Below are 17,590 nucleotides of genomic sequence, written 5' to 3'. Positions count from 1 at the left end.
AATCTCTTTTCTTTCAGCTTAAAACTATTCCCCTTTGTCCTGTTACTATCGATCCATGTAAAAGATTGCTCTCCATCTCTTTTATAAGCCTCATTTTAGTACTGGAATGTGGCAGTATGGTCTCCCCAGAGCTTTTTCTTCTCCAGGCTGAGCAAGTCCATCTCCTTCAGCCTCTCTTCACAAGAGGGGTGTTTCAGCCTTCTGGTCATCTTCGTGGCCTTCCTCTGGACCTGCTTTGACAGTTCCACAGCTTTCTTATGCTAGAGGCCTCAGATGTGGAGGCAATACTTCAGATGGGGCTTCATGAAGGCAAAATAGAGGGGGAAATCACCTCCCTTCAGTCTTGGCCACCTCTCTTTTAATGCAGCTCGGGATATATTTGGCCTTCCAGGCTGCAGGTGAATGTTTATGGCTCATGTGCAGCTTCTCATCCACCACAGCCCTCATGTCCTTTTCCACAGGACTTTTCTCAATGAATTCTTCCCCTAGTCTGTACTCATGTCTGGGATTGCCTCAGCTCAAGTTCAGTACCTTGTACTTAGCCTTGTTGAACCTTATTGGATTCACATGTGCCCCCTTTTAAGCTTGTCCAGGTCAGCTTGGTATCATTTGCAAACTTAGGGTACTTTAAATGTAATGAATTTGTTGGTGGGGAAGTTCAGCCTCTACTGCCATACTACCAACATCCACCTCTGACATCATGGACCAGTGTAACAAAATAGGAGGCATTACTGTTAGAGCCACCCTCATGTGTAATTTTAAAATCAGGGCTAGATTTTTTGTAACAGGGATATAAAATTTTTAAATTGATTTTAGTTGAAAGTTCCTTTTTATTCCCTTCTTTTTGTACTGTCTCACACACAAAATCTTCCTTAGTTTCTTTTATAATGTTCCATGTTTTGGTCTGGAATGAGCTGGCATCTGTACATAGGCAATCCATACATAATAACAATTTATTTTTAGTGTTGGGACAAATAAATGATCATTTCTATTATTACCATATTTATTAAGCATACTTTTTTGAAGAGAGCTCTAACTATTTTTGCAGTGAGAAGAGAAGGATGTTAAGATGCTGATATTGTATTTGTAACTGATTGGTTGATCTATGTCTGTATTCATATCTCTTAAAACCACAAGTGGGAACTTGAAAAGGATCATTCTATTAAAATTGATTTAGAAATAAAATGCTTCAGAATATTGCTTCCCCCACCCCCCCCCCCCCCTTTAAATATTAGTTGATGTTTGTAGATATACCTGGATGCTTCCTCAGGTATATAAAAATAAATAAATAAATGTTTTTCTCCTCTGCAGAATTTTGAAGAAAAATACATAGAAATCTTCAATAAGCAGAACTTCTATTATTATTTTTTTTAAGTAAACCACTTTCTGAAATAGACTTATGTTATATATCATGATGTTGTTAAGTTGGGTGATTTTTGCAATTGCTGCTGAATTGCATTTGAAGAAGATGGGCAGATTGCATCGTGAAATGTGCCAGTTAAGTATCACACAAGGGATAAAAGCAAGTAATCAGTGAGTTATATAAAATGTGACAAGGGTAGTTACCCCTGTGTTCATCGCCAAGATTAGATTCTCAGTTCCTGTCATAAAACAATGAATTGTATTGCAGGTGTTGGCTGCAGATGCCATTAAATTACTTCTAAAACAGCTTTTTGCCAGGTGACATTAAATGCTGGCCTGCAGTCCTCATGTGCTGGGCAAGTGTTCTCAGGGTAGAGATGGAACTTCCTTCCACCCTTCTGCACAACTTCTGGTGCATAACCATGAGTGGAAATGATGCATGGGTGAAGCATGAAGAAGGGGAGTGACTATTCCTCTGAGTAGGCAAGTCACAGTGCTGTGGTCCTTGCTGCATGGACTGCCTGTACAGTTAGTCTTTGGTGTCACCAAGTGCAATGTTTGTAGAGTATTGACAGCAGGAACTTTCACTTCCCAGACAAGTGCTCTAAAAACGTGTCATTCTGCCACTTCCTCTTGTTAACATTGTCTCATTGTTGTAAAGCAGCATCTCAAAAGGAATACCTTCATAGGCTAAAGGCAGACAAAGACCTTACCTTCAAATCCCAGTTACCATAATAGCTACCACATCAGAACTGCAGTTAGCTGTGGAGGCAGACAAAATCACAGCCCCCCATCTCAGAGGCCCACATTGGCCACTCCACGTGAGGGTTGTTCTCAGCTGTGTGGGGCTCACTTGGATCTCTGCCTGCTGACCCTTCACCTCCACCTTGGGAAGGCTGGGCGCTGTCTTGGCTCTGCTACTTTAACTTCAAAATTTTTACATTCTGCTATACCAAGTAATACCTGAACTGCTGGGTTATTCTTTATTTGGCAGTAGTGCTTTCTTAGTCATGTAAGTATTTCATTGTTTTGTATTGTGAGAGAAATAGTAATAATAGAAAAGTTACCATGGAGAGACTTTAAACAAGCCTGTCTTCTCTGTGTGCTCTTTTAAGCCTTTTTCTCCAGCTTTCTTTAAGTGCCATAGATGTCAGCTGGGATTATTTCTAGTGCTTAAATTTGCTTTCTATAGGCACAAACTCCTAGATAAATTGAACACTTTGTGCTGTTTATCTGCACTTTTCTCTGTCTCACAATTTGTTGCTGATGAGATTGGATGTGGCATATGTGTTTTTGGAAATGTATTGATGAGGTGGTCGTTCTGGTTTCAGTGCTAAAGCCTTCTGAAGAACACGCAGTCCTTTGGTGAAGTCCTGCTTTGTGGTGTCAGTACCCGTTATAATCTGAATATTGACATGATCTTCATTGTGGGAGAGATACTACAGAGCTGTTTCAACACAAAAAATCTAGTTTCAGTGATGGACAGAATCCAGAAAAAATGGATCCAAATGAATCCACACTGTAGAAGTACTTTAACTTGAAGCATCTCAAACAGTGTTGGGAACATTGTTAAGTCTTGGGAATGCGGAGAAGTTGTCAGATACATTGTTTGCTAATCTGTCAAATTTTATGATTTAAGTCGGATGTGAGGCCATGAGAGACTGGATCCAGTTTATAAATGTAATTCAATGTCAAGGAGAAAAGCTCCACATTATATAGCAGAATACATCTGTCTTCTTTTCCATGGCAGACTCTGTTGCTGAGGCTCACAAACCTGTTAAATACAGTGTATGCACTTTCTCCGCAATTGCATATTCAGTTTATGAGAGTTTCCCTTTTGCTTCTCTTCAGTCACTTATTTTGTATATAGTCTGCTGGTGTCTGTGAAAATATCCTTGGAAGTTCTTCTGTTTACGCAAATTGATTGTGACTGTCACTGTCTCTATTGGGATAAGGACTCTCATGAGCACAGAGTCATTGAACTCTGGAGATGCAAAAACTTATGATCAGTGTTCTGGAGCTCGGAGCTGTGAGAAACACTCTAAAGTATTTTAAAATTTGTCTTTGTAGTCATCACATTCAGAGAGTGATGTCTACTACCTGCGGGCTTTACATGAGTAAGGCAAGTGGGGAAACTGCTTTGCCCTGCAGAAAAGTAGAATGCTGTTGAAATGGCCTCGGTTTCACCTAGCAGACAAGCAAAATGGTCCTGCACATGGTAGATTGAATTATTCTTCTCATACATATATGTGAGCTCCAATTCAGGCTTTAGGAAACTGGGAATGAGAATTCCTTGAGATGGACTTGCTAACATTAGGTGGCATCAAGAAACAGCACATTTTTTTTCTCCCTTGCTATTCGGTGTCTTGGATCAGACACAGTCTCGATGGAGAAAGGCATACATCTTTCTTCTGCTTTAAAAATACTGATTATGATCAGGCAAGGTAAAACTCATATCAGGAGGTTATCTGCCATCTGTTTCATGGAAGGGTTCAGGGATAGTATTTCCCTCCTAGATTTGTGTCTGAAAAATCTGGAGCACTAAACAGTTTTAGCATGCTTCATTTCAAGGCCTAAAATACTGGAAAAGAGCTTTGTTGCTCATTTCTATGGGACTGTCTCTTCCTGTTTCTTCAAATTAAGTGATATGGATAAGTGAGGCTTATTGTAGAATGGAAACCTTTGTGAGCAAAAATCACATTTGTAATTTTTTTTTTTTTAATTAAGGAAACCTTCCTTTGTCTGAAAGCAATCTTAACAACCAAATTACACATAATGAGATTTCAGGAGTCAGCCTTGCATGATATCCATTGCAGGGGTTTGGAGTTGGACTGAATTTGTCCTTTATAGATTTATTAATCTTTACTAGACTCTTGAGAGCTTGTATAAAGGAGATTCTGCTGTCATTAAAGGTGCAAGAGTCATTTGGTTAATAAATTTTTCCAAACATGGAACCACAAATATTAAGTCTACTTCACTGTTTTCATTGAAAAGCTTTGCAGTGCTTATGAATTAAATTATAAAAGCAGAATTATTGCGCATAGTTTTTAATTCTATGAAATTAAACATAGAATATATATGACCTGAACTGAAAGTACTTTCTCTATAGTACGGTTTTCACTTGAATATCTGTTCTGTATCGTAGTTGTCAAAAGGTTTATTTTCCTCTCCTTTCTGTCATATATATGATGATTATTTGCACTGGGATATACTTCAAATGGAAAACTGTTTAAGGAAAAATTAACAGTTATGTTGTAGTAATCTGGATAAGTTATTTCAAGCAAAGCTGGAATATAAGAACATTCCTAAATAGGATATCTAACATAAAAAGGTTATTCCATTAAAAGATTATCTCAGACTAAAAATCTTGTGGAGTTTCTTCTCTGTGCATGCAAACATTTAAAAATTGCAGTATTTTTTATTTTTAAAAAAGATGCAGATAATGAAAACAAGAAAAATCTGTTCTTTCTTTAGGATTTGATTGTACCTAATCTGTTATTGACTAAAACTTGTTTGAATCAATATAAATAACAATTAAGCTAAATAACATCATTTTTCTTTTTAATTTTGTTTGGTTTATGACTTATATATTCAGTTTTACATCAAAGATTTTTCTAGCAGACTAAGAACTCAGGGTTCTTTCATTGTTTTATGAGCAAAGGTGAATTTTGCTTCCATTCCTGACCAGATCTTGCCTTTTCTATTCACTGTCTTTCCGACAATACATACCTTCTTTGGAACTCGTTAACCTTTAACCCTCTCAGGCAGTCCCTCCTGAGTCACTCTCACTGTATTTCCTGAAATTTACAACATGGAGTGAATTATCTGCTCCAGTCCTGTCTTTTATTTTTCAGTGTAGCTCTTCAAGACTATTGTGGCTGTTTTTCTAATAAGGAGGTGGGATGCATGTGACAGTGCTGTAGACAGTCTGAGGGAAGAACATGGATGGGCGCAGTAGAGGAGGGAACTAAGTATGTTAAGTGCTGTTTTGTCTGTACACTTAGATTAGGACCATATCCCATGAATTTTAAATAACTAATTGTATTAGTATTTCGTTGTTTTCTTGAGAAGATCACATTGGCATGGTGTTAAAGCATTCTATTTTGTACCAATTAAGTTCTGCAAGTTTTGGCACCATCCCTAGCGCTGTTCAAGAAGCGTTTAGATGAGGTGCTAAAGGACTTAATTTAGTAGTTGGGTAGAGATAGTGATAGGAGGATGGTTGGACTAGATGATCTTATAGGTCCTTTCCAACCTTATGAACTTATGAACTTATGAACTTATGAACTTATAAGTATCTGTAATACTAAGTAAAGACTCAGAAGATACCTTCCTACTGCTTTGGCTGTAGAACAAACTGAAGTATTTCATAGAATCATAGAATTATATAATGGTCTAGGTTGAAAAGGACCTTAAAAGTCATTTAGTTTCAACTTCCATGACATGGGCAGGATCACCAGCCTCTAGAGCAGGCTGTCCAGAGCCATGCGTAGCCTTGCCTTAAATGCCTCCGAGGATGGGGCACCCACAGCCGCTCTGGGCAACCTGTTCCAGTGCGTCACACTCTCTGAGTGAAAAACTTTCTCCTAACATCCAACCTAAATCTCTTGTCTTAGTTTAAACCCATTCCCCCTTGTCCTTTCACTGTCAACCCATGTAAACAGTCATTCCCCCCTCTGTTTATACATTCCCTTCAAGTATTGGAGTGCCACAATGAGGTCTCCCTGGAGCCTTCTTTTCTCCAAGCTAAACAAGTCCAATTCCCTCAACCTTTCCTCATAGGAGAGGTGCTCCAGTCCTCTGATCATTTTAATGGGTCTCCTCTGGACCCATTCAAACAGCTCCACATCTTTCTTGTGCTGAGGGCCCCAGGCCTAGATGCTGTACTTCAGAATGTTATGTCTATACACAGGAGCAAACATTAAGCTATTATCAGTGTTTTTATTTGTGATGATTCCAGTAAAAACTTTCATCTTACTGGTTATCACATGTATAGTAGACCTTCTAGCAGTACTTTGTCTTTCAGGTGTAAATTGAAACTGACTTCAATATTGAGCAAAATCATACTCATAATAGTTTTCTTTTCTTCTTTTATTTACCAGGATGGAACAAAACAAAAACGAGAACGGAAAAAGACGGTGTCGTTCAGCAGCATGCCAACTGAAAAGAAGATCAGCAGTGCAAGTGACTGCATAAATGCAATGGTTGAAGGCTCTGAGCTCAAAAAGATTCGATCCAATTCCAGAGTGTATCACCGATATTTTCTTTTAGATGCAGATATGCAATCCCTACGCTGGGAACCTTCAAAAAAGGATTCTGAAAAAGCAAAGATTGACATCAAGTCTATCAAAGAAGTAAGAACAGGAAAAAATACAGATATTTTTCGCAGCAATGGAATATATGACCAGATATCAGAAGACTGTGCGTTTTCAATTATATATGGAGAAAACTATGAGTCACTAGATCTTGTTGCTAACTCAGCAGATATTGCAAATGTTTGGGTTACTGGCCTAAGGTACCTGATTTCTTATGGAAAACATACTCTAGACATGATAGAAAGTACTCAAGATAATATGCGGACTTCATGGCTTTCACAAATGTTCAGTGAATCAGATGTAGATAATTTAGGACATATACCCCTGTGTAACGCTGTACAGTTTATAAAAGACTTAAATCCTGGTTTAAAAACAAATAAAATTGAATTAAAATTCAAGGAGTTACTTAGATCCAAGGAAAAAACTGGTACTGAAGTAACGAAAGAAGAGTTTATTGAAGTTTTTCATGAGCTTTGTACTCGTCCTGAAATCTATTTCCTGTTGGTTCAGTTTTCAAGCAATAAAGAATTCCTAGATACCAAGGACCTTATGATGTTTTTAGAAGCAGAACAGGGTATGGCGCATGTCACAGAAGAAATAAGCCTTGAAATTATTCAGAAGTATGAGCCAGCCAAAGAGGGCCAGGAAAAGGGTTGGCTTTCTATAGATGGGTTCACGAATTACCTTACTTCACCAGACTGCCACATATTTGATCCAGAACATAAAAAAGTTTGTCAAGACATGAAACAGCCATTGTCTCATTATTTTATAAATTCATCTCATAACACATACTTGATAGAGGATCAGTTTCGAGGGCCTTCTGACATCACAGGTTATATTCGTGCTCTTAAAATGGGCTGTCGAAGTGTTGAACTGGATGTTTGGGATGGTCCAGATAATGAGCCTGTGATTTACACAGGTCACACAATGACTTCTCAGATTGTCTTCCGTAGTGTGATTGACATTATTAACAAGTATGCATTTTTTGCTTCAGAGTATCCTCTTATTTTGTGTTTAGAAAATCATTGTTCTATTAAGCAGCAGAAAGTGATGGTACAACACATGAAGAAAATTTTGGGGGACAAACTATATACACAGTCTCCAAACATTGAAGACTCTTATCTTCCATCACCGGAATCACTGAAAGGAAAAATACTAATTAAAGCAAAAAAGCTTTCCTCAAATTGTTCTGGACTAGAAGGAGATGTTACAGATGAAGATGAAGGGGCAGAAATGTCTCAAAGAGTGGGGAAAGAGGGTGTAGAACAACAAAACTCTTTGACTGGGAAACGGTTTCAGCTTTGCAAAGAGCTCTCTGAGTTGGTAAGCATATGCAAATCAGTTCAGTTCAAAGAATTTCAAGTTTCATTTCAGCTCCAGAAGTACTGGGAAGTGTGCTCATTTAATGAAGTGCTTGCTAGCAAATATGCCAATGAAAACCCGGGAGACTTTGTAAATTATAACAAACGTTTTCTTGCCAGAGTTTTTCCCAGTCCTATGAGGATTGATTCTAGTAATATGAATCCTCAGGATTTTTGGAAATGTGGTTGTCAGATAGTGGCCATGAACTTTCAGACGCCTGGATTAATGATGGATCTTAACATTGGTTGGTTTCGACAAAATGGAAACTGTGGCTATGTCCTTCGTCCTGCTATTATGAGAGAAGAAGTATCTTTCTTCAGTGCAAACACAAAAGACACTGTGCCTGGAGTTTCACCTCAGCTGCTTCATATTAAAATAATTAGTGGGCAAAACTTTCCTAAACCCAAAGGATCAGGTGCCAAAGGTGATGTTGTGGATCCTTATGTCTATGTTGAAATTCATGGAATCCCTGCTGACTGTGCTGAGCAAAGGACGAAAACTATGCATCAGAATGGTGATAATCCAATTTTTGATGAAAGTTTTGAATTTCAAATAAATTTACCAGAACTAGCAATGGTGCGTTTTGTAGTGCTGGATGATGATTACATTGGGGATGAGTTTATCGGGCAGTACACTATTCCCTTTGAGTGTCTACAGACTGGTTATCGACATGTTCCTCTGCAGTCTTTAACTGGTGAAATGTTAGCACATGCTTCCTTGTTTGTGCATGTGGCCATTACTAATCGAAGGGGTGGTGGGAAACCTCATAAGCGGGGCCTCTCTGTGAGGAAGGGCAAGAAATCGCGGGAGTATGCTTCTGTGAGAACATTATGGATTAAAACAATAGATGAAGTGTTCAAGAATGCTCTCCAACCTATACGAGATGCCACGGATTTGAGAGAAAATATGCAGGTACAGTTTTCATGGTGAATTTATCAGTAGTTTAGATGTATTTTTGTATTGTACGTACATAATATATGCTGTTTAGAGCCTTATTGCATTTTTAAGTTACTTTAATCAACTCGAATGCTGAATGGCTTAAAAAACTCATTATATTAGGGCAACTTTTGGAGTGATAGCATTTACTGGTGTAACTTCTGATTCATAAACATATTTTGTCTTTTTTTTTTCCATGTGAAAAATAGGGTTCCATTGTTAGAACTCAGACTTGTTGACTAGTCCTATACGTTTGCTAAAATTGTTAGAGATACAGAAGTGGAAAGTACAGTAAGATTTAAGCTTTAAACAATAAACAGAAATACAGGAGGAAAACATTGCTGATAAAAGGAGAATTTACTGCCTATTAAAAATATTATCACGCATGAAAGTATGCTTAGCGTAGTTTCACTGAGCTTTTACTTTTATCATTCCCAAGAAAAGAAGTACTTTCAGAAAAATCATTTGCTTTCCTTATTTCTTCCTGTCAGTGTTATGTTAAAACTACTTGAAACTAGAATGAAGGTATTAGAAGGCATCTTCTTAAAATTAGAAGAAATTACATTACCTTAAAGGTCATGTATAGTGAACACATTGAATTTCAGAAGAAAATACTGAGGTGCTTGTTTTTGTTGAACCCAAGAGATCTCACTTCCAAATGCAATTTTTGGGGATTCTAGGGAAGATTTCAGGTAAATAAGCTCTTTTTAGATCTAAATTGAAGAGGACTGTAACGCTATGTTTTATTTAGTAAAGTTTTTAACTAATTACAACTTCTGATGAAGTACTATCAGTGATCAGTAAAACTCAGCAGCAGCATCTTAAATTGTTGTACTTCTATGTAACATTAAGGGGAAACTGATCAAAGACATATCAGCGTAGATAAATTTTCTTCATGAATAATGTTATCTTGAAGAGATTTTAATAGCAGTACAGTGTGAAAACTGATTTTTCTTTTTATGAAAGAAGAAAGTAGTTCAGTGTTTTGAAGTTCCCTGATTCTATTTGATATATAAAATTACTGTCCTAAGAAATTATTTGAAATATATGGAGATAATATTTTGGCTTGTGAAAGTGTTTTGCATTATGAACTAGGTATGGAGTGAACTTTGCTTGTAGTTAATTTCTCAAAGCTAAGAATTCTGTCACATAGCTGGTACTGTGTTTTCAGGTTGCTTTCAAGGAGTAGCTGGATCTAAGGAAAGAGTGAAAATGTGCAGTTTTTGTCGCTACTTTAAACTCTTTACTGCTTGTGCTGCACTCTTTTCCAGAACGGTTATAATTTTGGTCAGTCTTTGCAGTATAATTTCTTTGAACTTGGTATAGTGGAAGCTATCTTAGATATTTTGTTCTCTCAGTTTTATTTGTGCTATCAACTGAATTATTATTGTATCTCAAAGTACTATCAAGAAGTATTTTAGGTACATGTAGGAATATTAATTTTGTGTAGCTTTCCTGGCAGGTTATGTAATGTGCATAATTTAAAACCTGTATAACTAAAGGTTTCCAGCAAATAAAAGTCAGTAAACCACTCAAAATAAATACCAGTTTACGTCAAGGAATGTGATTTTTTTTTGTTTTGGACTTGCATTATTAATTATGGCTTTTAGGATAAAGAACATAATATCCATAAAGCCAGTTACTGAGAAACTGTCTTTGTTTTTGAAGTAAACTGAAAGAAGAGAAAAAAATAAGGAAGTGTAGAGAAAAAAGTTTAATTTCTTTTTAAATCGTAGGTAGCCTTTTATCATCTTTGTTATGCACTACGATACCATGACAAAAGCTGATGTCATATCTTTTTATGTATCCATCACTGATAAAAGAACAGTGAATGTGATGCATGTTTTAATTGTTTGACAGAGTCAGATGTAGGGTTAGAAGTCAAAGACAAGAGTTACAGCTGTATCTGTCCTGCCTGCCAGTAGTGAATGTGTATTCTCCCTGTGCTCTCATTTACCTCTCTGTAAAATTATTGTTCATAATGATTTATCCATGTTGTTAAAGAAAATCGGCTTGAATAGCATTTCCAATGTCTTTTTTTTTTTTCTTGCCAACTGTGTAATTGTAGTATCATTAATCAGTAGTCTGGTTGTTAGAAGTATTTATCTTTGCTGGACATTTACTGAATGCTGCAGAGCACTTGCTGAAGTATACTGTGAGTGAATGTAATAGATGTAACTTAGGTATTCATGTAGCTTTGCATCGATACCCTCTATGAAGATAACTTGAAATCTGTTTTGTGTATTTCGTCTCATAAAAGGAGAGCAGAATACTTCACATTTGGCTACTATTTGCATTAAGATTGTCATTATGTTGCTCAAGAAAGTTTGTTCAAAAAAGAGCCAGCGAGATGAAAAATGGTTTGATGAAAGTGATTAATCAGTCCTAAAAACTGACAGGGCAGATACCCTGTGTAGGTAAGATGAGAGAGAAAGGAGCATTGAGCACATTTGTAATTTAAATGTTCAGTATTTATGTTTCTTCTAGGAAAACAAACTCCAGACCTGCCAGAGATCACCAGCTCCCACTTGGTGCAGAAATCCTAAATTCATTACAGTGCTGAGAACATTCCTGTCATGGAATTTCAGTGGCTGCTTGCAGTCACATTGTATTTTAATACTGGAAATTCTTCTCAAGTTTAAAAATGCAATTTTATATTCCACCATATTGGATAGAAAATAAAACTATAATAAATTCTAGGGAAGGGTACGAAATTGGAATGTATATGAAAATTCATTTAAGTGATTCTGTGATGGGAATGACACCAGTAGTGGAGTGCTGGGTTTCTGAATCTCACCAACTGAGAGCCAGCAGATCCACAGCAAGTCTGGATGATATAGTTAAGGTATGTCTAAAGTTACAAATGGGCTGAATTCCTCCTTCCTCTCCACCTTGCTTATATGGGATATTCACCACCTACTATATTGTTTCTCCTGGTAGCTCATTAAAAATTACTTTGAAGTATCTTTCAGAATTTTTCAAAATAAATAACCAGTATGTTTTAGAATTCTTTTATTTGCAATGTTAATTTTAGTAATGAAATAGGCCACGCACACCTCTTCTGATAAGATTTTTTCCACAGCAGATATTGAGTTTTTAATATTTCTGGTAAAATACAAGTGTAATACTGTTTGCTTTAAAACTACCGTTTCTTCAGGGAAAAGCTGTGTACACTGTAGCTAAGCTATTGCAGTGTTGTATATTAACCTGAAAGAATGAGAAATTAATAATCATTTTTAACTGTAAAGGAAACTCTTTTCTTTCCTTTTTGCAGAATGCAGTAGTCTCATTCAAAGAATTATGTGGCCTCTCTCCTGTAGCAAATCTTATGCAGTGCATTTTGGCAGTGTCTACGCGCTTGGTCGGGCCTGATAGTGCACCCTTGGTAGTACTGAATCTCAATGATCAGTATCCGACTATGGAGCTCCAAGGGATTGTTCCAGAGGTCTTGAAAAAGATTGTAACAGCATATGACATGGTGAGTACTCCTTTGTGGTTATTTTATATGCTATCTGAACACTTTCTTCTTAGAATACACAGTACCGTGCCTGTTTTGAAAGGTCGTTTTAACCTGTGACTTGCTATTTCATGCTTCATTACATGTGTTTGAAAGCCATTCCAATGAACGTGCTGCAACTGGTAGTGTTTTCATATCAGGTAAAAGAGAAAGATTAATACACTGCATGTGACTGTGTAAGTGTTTGTACACTTCAGGAAACAAAGTGGTTGTAATCAAGAGCATGTAACATGAAGAGGATGTATTAATTTACCTGTTCTACAGTAACCTGAAGCTATCTGCCTACCAGTAAAGCTCCTACAGTCATTTGCTTAAAATCTGCATATGCCTTTTCAGTTTCCTTTGCTATATCTTTCTTGGAGAACTCAAACTCATTTAGTAAGCCTGTAATCAGCTGTAATATTAACTTCTTAAACTTCAGTAAGTGTGTAAATTGTGTCTTTAGAAACTCGAAATTAAATATTTTACAATAAGGAAGGAAAAACTAATACACTGACAAATAATGGATTATATACAGCTACTGAAAATTTAAAATATCAAAAAAAGAAAGATCCATTGAACAGATGAGTGTGATTTGCAATGTCCTCCAGTTGTGTAATCTAGAACACAATAACTGAGCTTTTAATTTTTTAATTTTGTAATTGCTTTAATTTGTTGTATCATCTGACAATTAAGAAATGCTTCAAGGATAGTTTTGCATTAGTATTCTGTGTTCAAAGGAGACACCTCACTCAACAAGATCAAGTTGACATGTTGAAAACAGTCCTTGCTTTATAACAGAAAAGAAAAAAAAAGGAAAATAAACAGCTAGCTCAGTTCCATGTAAATATTTTTGAACTGTTTTCTAGATAAAAAGTAATTTTAGAATAATGCTATACCAGTGTCCAAAGGTACTAATGAACAGTTCAGGTAGAGCTTATGTAGCTTAATGATGGTGTAAATACAATAGGATTTTATCTTTGTCGTAGCACAGTTACAAAGTGATAGGGGTAGCTTAGAAGATACCGTCATAATTAGGGTGAAAACAGGCATGATTGTTGGATTTACACATATAATGTACTTAATGCAGTTCTGTTCTGTTGGTGGAAATGTCTCTACCTCTGATTTGTTCTTATGCTGCTCCTTGTTATTAAATTATTCCAAATATTTAAGTATTTTTTATAAAACCCTTTTTTTTTTAGATAGAGATGACTCATACCTTCAGAAAGTCTCACAATGAAAATTTGTTTTTTTCCTTTCCTCTAACATAGCTTTAACCTCATCCTCCTGTACTCTTCACGTAATTTGAATTTGTGTACTTTGCAATCTGTACTTCATTTCCACCGATTAAAACACTAGGATATTTATGTAATGGTATGTTCAAAGTGTTTTATCATCTCTGCTTCTTAAAGAATGGTAAAGACTCCCTTTCATACAAAGTCAGTATTAAGACTTGACTTCAGGCTTTTAGCTTTAAATGATATTGAAGATTAATAATCAAAATAATGATGATTATAGTCAAATTAACTTACAAATGAAAATAATGAAATACATTTCAATTTGTGAAACTTGGTCCGTTCAGCTGGAAAAAAAGTTTTAAGCAATTAAAGTCAATAGGATCTACAGGATAATGCAGTCAGATATGGACAATGGGCAGATAGCACTTTTTTCCTGAAAGCTTGTCTAAATATCAACTGAAGAAAATGTAAGTATCCGTATCATCAACCATGAGAAGATGTGAAGCTATTTAGCTCATGTTTCAAAATTTGCTGCAGTGGTAGATGTTTAGAGTCCGATACTCTCTTGATGGGTTTATTTGTGTGTTTTTGGTTTGAATTTAGTAAGCTCTCAAAATGACACACATTATTTATAGCAATAGTTGGTTTTGTTTTGGGGATTTTCTGGCTATTGTTAAATAACAGGTGGGTAAAAATTGGGCTTAGTAATGAGAAGCACAAAGAAAGGGTAGCTGTGCTGTCAAAATAATGATTACCTACTTGTCTTATTTTGTGCTGGTTTAGGCCTAAGTGTAGACCAAATTTATATTTCAACCGTATTCTTCCACTGTGTCAGTATGCTAAGAATGAAATCATGGTGTTAGGAGGAAATGCGTAAAATATTTTTTAATTAAACATAGGTTGAACTGTAAATGCATAGGTTGTCATGACCTAGCATGAATTCCAAATCTAGCCATCTGAATGATATTTTAGATGTAATTCTACTTCAGAGTGAGAGTATTTGGGACAAATGAAAGTATTTTTAGCTGTCAGATATGCTCTCAAATTTATAAAATCGTTATCAACATAGAAAGCAGTATTCAGTCAAGATTATTAATTATCCAGAAGAATTTATTTACATTGAAAGGGTTAGAGGGCTCACCTTTTGTATGTAAGATGAGATGGGATGTAAAAATTTTACAGTGGGACAGTGTATACATTGAAATAATTATAAAAAGAGTGCAGTGCTTCAAGGACACATCTAAGGTGAGAATATCTTTATTGTCACGTAGGTACATGCAGTTTTTAAGGAAACAACTAAACAGATGACATGTTAATTAGCATTTCACTTGATAATTATTTTTATATATGTGAACAAACAGCATGTAATACTTTTTTATTTTTTTAATTGCCAGCATTTACTGTTACATTAATGCAGGAGCTACAGGTTAAAATAGTGTATATTTGAGCTCAGTGAGTGATTTTCCGTCAGCATTACTAAGACAAAACGTTTACCCAGGAAATAAGATCTTCAGCTTCTATCCATGTTATGACAGTTGAGGTGTCTTTTCAGAAGAATGAAAACAGATTTAACTGGGAAATTTTGAGAAAGAATGAAGTTGCATATTTTTCTCTAGCTACTCCATGCTCCTGAGTAATTTTTCGCCCTTATTTTTTCTCACTGTTTAACAATGTTTTATTTTTCCCTTTCATTCATGAACTTCAGCTTCCTTTATGTGATACTTCAGCATGCACTCTGTTGGTGTCATCACACCCATCACTGATCAGTGCTGCAGACTGAAGCTTGGAGTTAAGGCAAGTGCCTCTTCCACACCATTGCATGTTTTTTTATGTCTTATGAGCTTTAAGATAAACAGTAAGGATTCCTTAAAAAGTTATATTATGGCAAAAGAAAAAAAATTACCTTGTTCTAAGTCTGCAGCATTATTCAGTGATGAATGTAATAGCACTGCAAAGATATGCTAGAGGATCATACAAAAGAAGCCAGATACTGTTGAGATTCTCTTTGTGAAGGGATGAAGCGTCCCATTTGATGAAGATGAGGTTTTCTGGTTTGCAAGGAAACACATACTTACAAGAAGAGAACTAATACAGATAAAGTAGAGGACTGTACCTATGTGAAAGAAGATAAAGTAATGCTGCTGTAATAATTAGGATTGATTGTTATTAAGTCCTAACTGTGTGGTGCTATTAGGCTCATTTTTTCACATAAAAAAAAAAAGAAGCAAAAATACCCTCACATGGAGATTATATTGTAATTCAGAGTGTATTGAGACTGATAGTGTAGGAGGTCTTAATTTATTTTGAATAGTATGGATAGTTTTTGTAGATGCACTCTAGGGACAGGATCAAAATCAGGTCCGAGTTTATTGATGCTGAGGATTATGAGGTAATGAAAATGAGAGGTATTAAAAGACACCAAAGCTTGTAAACCAGAATACACAATCTGATTTGTGATTAGTAATTCTATAGTAAGCTTGCATCTGGTTATCTGATTGTTGGCAGCAGATTGCTTATACAATCAAGTTGAAGTTAACTTCATGTTTTGGAGTTGCAAATTTTGCCAGGGAGATAAACTAATTAAGGTAACCTATATTTTGATTTCAATTTTGTTTGGAAGATACATTGACATTACGCCTAGAACAGTTATAGACTGGATCAGAACTAGTAGGGCTTAGTAAAAACTGTCTAAAAAGGACTTACTATCCAGGTTTCGATTGTCTAATATTTTGGCTGCTGTTCAGTACCTTAAATGTTCTTCGTCTTTAAAAATCATCTTGGTATCCATGCAAGTGGATTTGGTGGGACACTTCTTTATCAAACATGTTGGGATGAAATTTATAATTCTGACAGAAACAACAAGTATATCAATTTTGTGGAATGTAAATTTTCCAAGGAATAATTAGCAGATCTGTTTTGAGTTATACTTATCTCATAAAATCTATATTAGTTACCTTATTGCTGATATAGGTTCTTGGTTATGGTTATTTTCCAAATGTAGTATGAGGTTTTCAGTCATTCTTCTGTGGTTATGAAACTGTATCTTGAGAGAACATGTAAATTAAGACTTTTCCACCTCATCTCAGCATGTTCATGCTCCAGGGTTAGTTAGCTGAGAAGCCTTTATTCCGTAAATTATCCTTTGAAAACTTCTGTGCTAACAAAAGAAATACAAGGTCCAGCATTGGAACTTAACCAGTTGGTCTTTTAAGATGGAATGAATGAACAGGTTGCTTTAGCTCTCATACAACTATATTTTGACCTAAATATTAGATTTTGGATTGTTGCAAAGAAAGCCGAGTTCTAGATGGTCATCAATCTACTATAACCTAACTTTGGATCACATGTGATAACATCTGACCTCTGTCTGCTTTATGCATCTGAAGAAAATCTAGATTTTTCAATCTGGCATCTTTTCTGAGGAGTGTATGACTGGAGTAGACTGTGAAGGCTGTGCTTAGTTTTCTGCAGCTGATTCAGAATGTCATTCTTGACTACATTTCTTCTAAAGTCCACATTACAGGGCATCCTCCAAAAAGTTGAAGTCCTGTGAAAATTAGGAAGATAAATAGATAGTTAGCCATATCATGGTTAAGTATAAAACTGTAAGAGAACGCGGTGTGAGGGAGTTCAGGAGCAACCGGCACATATTTAAAAATAACAATAAATTATTTCTTGAAAACACTGGAAACAAGAAACCCATCAGAGTGTGTACAACCACTACAACCACTGCTCACCTAAGAATATAAGCTGCAGGAAAGGAAGCAAGACGTAAAACTAATCTTGGGTGGTTTTTTTTTTTTTTTTTTTTTTTTGCATCTATATATCTATAGAGGTTGAAAGTTCATGTGAAACACTGCTTTATGGGGAAATCAGTGGAG

At 35.9% G+C, this 17,590-nt stretch overlaps 1 protein-coding gene across 1 annotated transcript in view; it reads left to right on the top strand.

Annotated features, from left to right (window-relative positions):
* Nucleotides 1-17,590, top strand: part of PLCL2 (phospholipase C like 2) — a 93,850-nt gene that overhangs the window by 45,634 nt on the left and 30,626 nt on the right. Inside the window, exons 2-3 of the mRNA XM_065752694.1 lie at nt 6,465-8,951; nt 12,250-12,453. Coding sequence (XP_065608766.1) covers nt 6,465-8,951; nt 12,250-12,453 — 2,691 coding nt within the window. The remainder of the gene's footprint in view (nt 1-6,464; nt 8,952-12,249; nt 12,454-17,590) is intronic.

The sequence above is a fragment of the Cyrtonyx montezumae genome, unplaced genomic scaffold (assembly GCF_038088225.1).
Source record: "Cyrtonyx montezumae isolate F1298 unplaced genomic scaffold, pur_monq_1.0 scaffold_8, whole genome shotgun sequence".
Lineage (NCBI taxonomy): Eukaryota > Metazoa > Chordata > Aves > Galliformes > Odontophoridae > Cyrtonyx > Cyrtonyx montezumae.
This window is presented reverse-complemented; position numbering and strand designations above follow the sequence as displayed.